The sequence below is a fragment of the Asparagus officinalis genome, chromosome 8 (genome assembly GCF_001876935.1).
Source record: "Asparagus officinalis chromosome 8, Aspof.V1, whole genome shotgun sequence".
Lineage (NCBI taxonomy): Eukaryota > Viridiplantae > Streptophyta > Magnoliopsida > Asparagales > Asparagaceae > Asparagus > Asparagus officinalis.
This window is the reverse complement of record NC_033801.1, coordinates 91,432,822-91,440,710: the sequence shown is the minus strand read 5'-3', so window position 1 is coordinate 91,440,710 and position 7,889 is coordinate 91,432,822. Positions and strand designations below refer to the sequence as shown.

General features: G+C 36.5%; 1 protein-coding gene across 1 annotated transcript; it reads left to right on the top strand.

The window, feature by feature from the left end:
- LOC109822159 (cyclin-D4-1-like) lies at positions 4,797-7,295 on the top strand. Its single transcript, XM_020388321.1, has 6 exons — positions 4,797-5,473; positions 5,707-5,793; positions 5,884-5,982; positions 6,072-6,273; positions 6,372-6,493; positions 6,609-7,295. The coding sequence occupies exons 1-6, from the start codon at positions 5,171-5,173 to the stop codon at positions 6,840-6,842; spliced, it is 1,047 nt and encodes a 348-aa protein (XP_020243910.1). The 5' UTR covers positions 4,797-5,170; the 3' UTR covers positions 6,843-7,295.

The window sequence follows — 7,889 nt, the reverse complement described above, 5'->3', positions numbered from 1 at the left end:
GGCCGTTACAGGCAGCTCACAGCTCATCGTCGATTGAAGAGCTCATCAGTAGACTGATAGTTTATCAGTCACAAAAACAAAATTTTTTGCTAATTCCAGGCGAGTGTATCAGTCGAATGATAAAATCCATCAGTCGACTGATAACAAGTTATCAGCCAGAAACAAACAGTAAATCTGATTTTCAAACCTCTTTTAAAAATAGTAAATAAATTCCAAAAAATATAAAACTTTGGAAAATAATTGTAAACATGATAATAAACATGTTATAAAAAGTATTTTTAGAATTGCACCTCCCAAATGAGAAAACTCATCAATTTACAAAATAGTCCAAAACATAAAAACACAACAACACTTTTTTTTTTGACAAAATGACTTAAACAAACTCTTGAAATATTTTGAATGGATTTATAGACTTAGGAAAAGATATAGACTATAGTTGTTAAGTCTATAAACCAAAAACATAATATTTTTCAAAATACAGTAGAATATGAAACATATGAATATGTATATGAATGTATATTTTTTTCATATCTATATAACTAAACTAAAATAAGTTATCCACATGAAAACAAACATATATGTATATAAACATAAGTTTATTTGTTTGTAAAAACTTAGTTTGTGGATAAAACCCAAAACGTATAAACTCATAAAATGTGTGTGTATATGATATTGAACTTTAAAGTATCTACACACAAGTATAAAACATAAACTAATTATACCCAAGCAATTGGTCTTCAATAAGCTCTTCTTGGTAAACTTTGCGGTTAAAGCTTGATCTTGAATTAACTTGAATTGCATTGGCTTCATACCGATATTCATTTCATCCTCTAAAGGATATGATCGTGAAAGCTCTAGTCCATCCATCCTCCAACTCATTGTTTGTCTAGAATAAATAAGAAAACACAAACACTAGATAAACAATATTAGTCGTAAATTATTTGTTAAAACATCATCAAAACAAAAAGGGCAACAAAATTTTAGAAATTGCATATTTGTACCTCAAATCCTCTAGGGCCTTGTAAAATGGTCCCTCACTTAGTATATCAATTAAAAAAACTAATCATGGTTGAGTTAACTCATAATCAAAATCTGTAATCGTCAAACTACCTCTCACTCTGATGTTTCAACACTTTGTGAAGCACGACTTTGGGTTAGAACTTTTTGCTAATAATTGGAGAAGAAGTGCTCAAGTGGATTTCGATTCATTTTAAGTGTGTATTAGGTAATCTATTAAGAAATGTGTTGGGGAATATTACATAGGGATATAGTAGTCACTTTGCCTCTAAATGTTAGATTTGGTGGACCCCCAAATCTAATGTGATTTAACTTGAAGAACCATTTTGCAAGATCCTATAGGATTTGAGGGACTAATATTAATTTTCATGATTTGAGGGAGTAATATGCAATTATTAAATATTTAAGGGATCAACATGCAATATTTTAGATTTGAGGGACTAATATAGGGTCTTGTTTCACTAATATGTAACTTTCACGATTTGAGGGACTAATATGCAATTATTGAATATTTAAGGGACCAATATGCAATGTTTTAGATTTGAGGGACCAATATGTAATTATTTATTTAAAGGACTAATATTTAAAAACCCTTGAACTATTAATCTCTTCAGTATGAGATCTCCATGCGCCTGCAAAGACTGACAGGATATATACCAAGTCAGGAGAGTGAGTACACTATTGGTATATAGTTATTGAGTTTGGTTGACTAGGATTGTCAGGATCTTGCATGGGCATTGTGTTAAAAAAACTAGCTTAAAATGAAATCTATGGATCCTGTTCTAGTTGATGATAGGCTCCTGAGTCATCTAATATATGTAACTTTCTCCCATTTGATCATCCAAGTCTCGCACAAGTTAGCAGTAAATTTGCACTTCGTTTTGAGCAAGTATTTTACATTTTAATTAGCATAATAAAGCTCAATTTGTTATTGCTTATTTGAGGGTGTTTTTGCTTTATTTCAAGAAGCGGTTATTAATATTGTTTGATGAAAACTTTTTAACATACATATTAAAAATGCTTCTGTTTTTAAAGGAGATGCTTTGAGAGACAATCTAAAGATAATTTTAAGAGTAGTTTCTGTTTTCCTAGTTTATGTACCATATATACATTTTATCTTTTAACAATGATCATTAAGTACAGTTCTACCAAATAACTTAACTACTTTCTAAGCTTTTGATATTGAATTACCAAACAACTATTTTTAGCATTTTCAGAAAACTTTAAGGCTTGATTTGCTAGAAGGAGAGGTGGAGTAAGGTGAAGAAATTTTTTTGGAGGGCAAGGTGATGTAAGGTATAGTGAGAGAAAGCGCAAAATGAATAGAAAATATGGAGAGAAACATCTCTCCAATTCGGAGGGATACGAAAGCGATTTATATTACAATGAGTTGTCTCCTCACGAATTTTTTATAATTACCCAAGTGTCTACTTTATCAAAATCATATCTTTCTTTCAAAAGGATATTATTGTACTTTTACTAACTCATCACATCACATCTCATTTCAATATGTTCAACCAAATAGGGAGAAAAAAAATCATATACCTTTCCTCATTCTCCCTCCAACCAAACACGAAACACAAAGATATATCCTTCATTGTGCCTCATTGCACCTCACCAACCTCCCCTCCCATCCCCTCCCCTCTTCATAACTCCTACCAAAATAAATTTAAAAATTTATCAGAAAACTCTTTACAACGTTTGTTACAATTTCACCTGCAAAATTATCTTGCAAATATATGCCCTAGTAATTTTTCCCATGTAAAAATTGCGATGAGATTGTAGTTTGTTGATAAAATCTTAAAATTGAAGGAGCTAACTTAAGAATATTTTATGTATTTTGAAAGTTATGGGAGTTTACCGATAATCGACCAAAGTTAAACAGAGTTTTCTGATATTTAGACTATAATAAGCATATAGTACTTACGCAACTTTAAAAGATGAAAAAGCCTAAGGTTTATACTTCCAAAAACTGAGACATTGGGGGCGAGTAAAAGTACGCAACTAGGGTGATTATTAGCTGGTTCTGAGCGAAACGGCGGACTAGTTTTGGTCTTCTGCCAACAGAGGAGACTGCACACGTGTCCTCATGAAAGGCATGCACACCAGTACCTGCAATACTATTGGTCAGGTCCTACCCTGTCTCTTCCCCAAAATACCCCTCTACATTTCTTCCGAGATGCACAGCTTTCTATCATCCCTCCCTCACAAGACGAAATGGCGAGCATCCACTATCAAAATGGAATTAACCATGGAGCTTTGCTACATGGACCCAAAATATGGGACTAATAAGGGGGACAAGTGAGGTATCATTCTCCTATTGGATAATGAGTTGGTCATCATTAATGATGACCAACTCATTATCCAATAGGAGAGGGACACCTCACTTGTCCCCCCTATTGGTCCCATATTTTGGGTCCTTGAGGAATTTTTTTTAACCATGGTCGGCGGACTAGTTTTGGTCTTCTGCCAACAGAGGAGACTGCACACGTGTCCTCATGAAAGGCATGCACACCAGTACCTGCAATACTATTGGTCAGGTCCTACCCTGTCTCTTCCCCAAAATACCCCTCTACATTTCTTCCGAGATGCACAGCTTTCTATCATCCCTCCCTCACAAGACGAAATGGCGAGCATCCACTATCAAAATGGAATTAACCATGGAGCTTTGCTACATGGACCCAAAATATGGGACTAATAAGGGGGACAAGTGAGGTATCATTCTCCTATTGGATAATGAGTTGGTCATCATTAATGATGACCAACTCATTATCCAATAGGAGAGGGACACCTCACTTGTCCCCCCTATTGGTCCCATATTTTGGGTCCTTGAGGAATTTTTTTTAACCATGGTACCCTCTCAATAGGGGGGACAAGTGATGTGTCCCCCTCCTATTGGATAATGAGTTGGTCATCATTAATGATGACCAACTAATTATCCAATAGGAGGGGGACACCTCACTTGTCTCCCTTATTGGTCCCATATTTTGGGTCCATGTAGCAAAGTTCGGGTCCTTGAGGAATTTTTCTTAACCATGGTGCCCTCTCACCTCCAAATCCTCATTGCATGCTCTTGCAAATTTTAATGTTGTAAAAAGTTTTATAATTCACTCTAAGTGAAAATTATGAGCATAATTATTATCCATTATCTTAAATTTGCGTTACAGAGTAATACAAATTCAAGTAGGAGATTGGTATTTTCTCTCTTTATATTTCAAAATTTTAACTATATCCGTATATGTATCTGGTATTTACCTCCTAAAAAAAAAAAGAAGCGAAGAAGCACTTTATTTTAAATGCATTAACCTTTTACCTATAAAAGAAAACTTAAAAGTCGATTATGTTAATCTTCAAAATGAAAAAGTAATCCTCAATTATATGAAATAATATCAATACAAAATCATAAGAATACACATTATGTAGTCTTGCATCTTGCAAAAAGACGGATGAACCAAAGAATGCGGTTTGTAATTAGTTTTCATAATAATCGATGAGAAGAAAGAACAGTGTCTGATCTATCATGGGCATAAAAAAAAAGTGGCAGTCCAGTAAATTTTCAAACAGTTCGAGGGGCAGATATGTAAATCAAAACACCCTTCCTCAAATCATGTATTAGTACCCCCCACATCATTAATCACATCAATTGAAAATGCAAGGCACCTCTCGGTCCTCTCCTCAAATCAATTATCATATCATCATCATCTTTTTAATCACAAAACCCCATAGCCTAAAAAACACAAAGCAGAGCAGCAAAGTAACAGTATATATAATTCTATCATTATTTCTTACTTTTCCTTTCCTAAGTAACTGTACATAATTTTACCATTGCCTCCTCCTTTTCCTTTCCTATTTTATCATCACTATTTTTGTCTGCTATTTTCCTTATTATTGCTGCCGTGCCGTCACTCTCCCCTAAATACTCCCTTCTCCTCACTCCTTCACCAATGCCCCTCTTTCCCCTCTCTATGCTACAACTCCCTCTCCTTTGAAAACACTTAGCAAGGAAAAGCTCCTTTCTTTCTCTTCCTCTATAGGGAGACACCCATTTGATAGGAAGAGGAAGAAGAGGCAAAACCATCAAGAACAATTTTCATTTTCATTTTCATTTTTTGCTAAAATCATTATTAAATCTAAAGTTTATATTGTTCGAGAAATGGGTCTGAGCTATAACACCGCTTCCTCCATTCTCCTCTGTGCTGAGGACAACAACAGCATCCTCTGCTTTGAGGATGAGATTGAGGAGCAAGAGAATGGCCGTGGCTGGGCTCCTCAGGAGCAAAGAAATGATTTTTATGGAGATTTCTTGATGGGTTTTCCGTTGCAGTCTGATGAGTGCCTGGATTTGATGGTGAAGAGAGAGGCTGAGCATCTCCCAAGAGAGGATTATGGCAAGAGATTAATCACCGGAGCTTTGGATATCTCAATCAGAAGAGACGCCGTTGACTGGATTTGGAAGGTAACAGTTTTTCCCCCCCTATCTTTTCCCTCTAATTTCTCCTTGCTGTTTTCGTCTTTCACTAACAAATTTATGGTTGTTGGTCAATGCTATTATTCTTTCTGTGTTAATAAGTGACTTGAGTTATTATCATCTTGTTCTTTTATTTTCCTCCATTAACTTCCCCAGATCAGTTTTTGGCTTCAACTCTCTCTTCTTTTGTTGGAAAACTGAAATTGTCTTTCTGTGAACAGGTTCATTCCTATTACAGTTTTGGACCTCTGAGTGCCTACCTCTCTGTAAATTACTTGGATCGGTTCCTCTCGGCCTATGAACTTCCAGTAAGAATCCTTCACATTGACTTAAAGGTCCAACCTTTCACGGACACAACAATTCTATGCCTCATCTAATTTTGTTTCTTGTTGGATTAGCAAGGAAAGGCTTGGATGACTCAGTTACTATCTGTAGCTTGCTTGTCTTTAGCTGCCAAGATGGAGGAAAGTGAAGTCCCCCTGTGCCTTGATCTACAGGTGAAGGCAATATTGTAGCTGATTACTTGCAACATTTCCACAGATTTTTGTTAGGAAAATTTCGCTTATATGTTTGCTTATTCTTTCAGGTTAGGGAAGCCAAGTACGTGTTTGAGCCAAGGACAATCCAAAGGATGGAGCTTCTGGTTCTGAGCACCCTCAAATGGAGGATGCAGGCAGTGACCCCTTTCTCTTTCATAGACTACTTCCTTCACAAGCTCAATGGTGGTGATCCCCCAACCAAGCCTTTGCTCTCTACAGCAGCACAGCTCATCTTGAGCACAGCCAGAGGTGGGATTTATCTTCAGATTCCCTTCGTACGATGTAAAACTTCTATATCTGGATTATGTAGCTGTAAGTAAAGAAGAGTTCATTAAATTTGGTTGCAGGGATCGAATTTCTAGCATTCAAGCCTTCTGAGATTGCTGCTGCTGTTGCGATGTCAGCACTGGGAGAAGCCCAGGTGGTGGAGATAGACAAAGCTGCCGCTTCTTGCAACTATGTGGACAAGGTAACCTCAATTTGCTTCTCCTGTTGTTAGCCTTAAGTTTCAAACCCTTCTTGTGTTTGTTTCAAAATTTTCAAGGTTTTTGATGGGTTATATGTGCTTGGAAATTTGGTTGCAGGAGAGGTTACTGAGATGTTATGAGGTGATACAGGAGGTGGTACTGATGAGGAGTGGGCCTTTGAGAAATGACAGCACCGCATCAATTTCCTCTGTGAGCCCAAATGGGGTTCTTGATGCTGCCCGCTGCATGAGCTTTAAGAGTGACGATATGACTGTGGGTTCACATGCACATTCTTATCATAGCTCTCCAGCTAATAAGAGAAGAAAATTAAGCAGGCCACCAGTTTCATGAGTAGATAATGGTGGCTTTGTTTGTGTTGATCACCTGTTTGAGAGGTTTTGGTACTTTCATCCAAGCCAGTTTAGTTTTGTTAGTGGGAGTTTTTGGTGTGGTCATCAAGGTGCCAAAGTGGATGACTGAAACTAGAGAAGAAAATATAAAAAAAAATAAAAAATAAAAATAAAAACAGGAATAAATAGAGGTGGAACCAGTTGCTCATGGTTTTAAGATGAATGAAGCAGCCACCAGATGATGAAAAGATGAGGGGGAGGGGTGTGTTCCTGTGCTAAGGTGAAGACATAGGCTGCTACAGATAAACTGGGATAAATATTTGTTATTTTCTTTTTTTATTTTTTCCTGTGAAAAAAAATCTGGAAAATTACTCTTGGGATCAAAAAGAGAAAATGAGGATGTGGGTTCCTTCATTTATGGAGGTATTTATAATTGACATTATTAATAACTCTTCTTTGTTTTAAACTGGTCTCTGCCATCCTATTGTTTGACTGCTGGTCTGGTTAGACTCTGGAGTTTGCTTCCCTACGATATTAAAGAAGAGCTCAGGGCCAGTATTGATCTTTGGAAGTTACAGATAGACAGCTCAAGGGGGTAGAGAATCTCACCACGTAAGTGGGCAGAGGGAGGCCACTGAGAAGTTTCAGTGAATGGACCAGGCTTTAGAATTAAAGAAAAAAGGGGAGAATTATTCCCTTCATCTGTTTCTTTTTTGGTTTTAACTAGGGCTGTGCAAACGGTCGGTTGGGTCGGTTTTTATCAAATTTTAAACAACCGAATCGAACTGTCTATTAGTCAAAACCGAACCGAACCGCTATAAGTGGGTTCGGTGCGGTTCGGTTCGGTTCGGTTGGTTCAAATAAAAACAGAACAAATATATATGAAACCATCGAACCTTCACCTGACTCTTTTTGGTCTTTGGATATTGGCATGTTCATCCCATTGAACCTGAAAAATGTACAAACATTTAATATTATAGCCTGGATGATAAATTGAAAGTATGCAGTATGAGAAGAAGGAAAGAGATTATTTACTTTCTAAGATGAA

Excerpts from the sequence above, each read along its gene's own strand:
- LOC109822159 (XM_020388321.1), top strand. The coding sequence starts at position 5,171 with ATGGGTCTGAGCTATAACACCGCTTCCTCCATTCTCCTCTGTGCTGAG. Across the intron at positions 5,794-5,883 it reads TCTCGGCCTATGAACTTCCA|CAAGGAAAGGCTTGGATGAC; the intron begins GTAAGAATCCTT and ends TTGTTGGATTAG. Across the intron at positions 5,983-6,071 it reads CCCTGTGCCTTGATCTACAG|GTTAGGGAAGCCAAGTACGT; the intron begins GTGAAGGCAATA and ends TTATTCTTTCAG.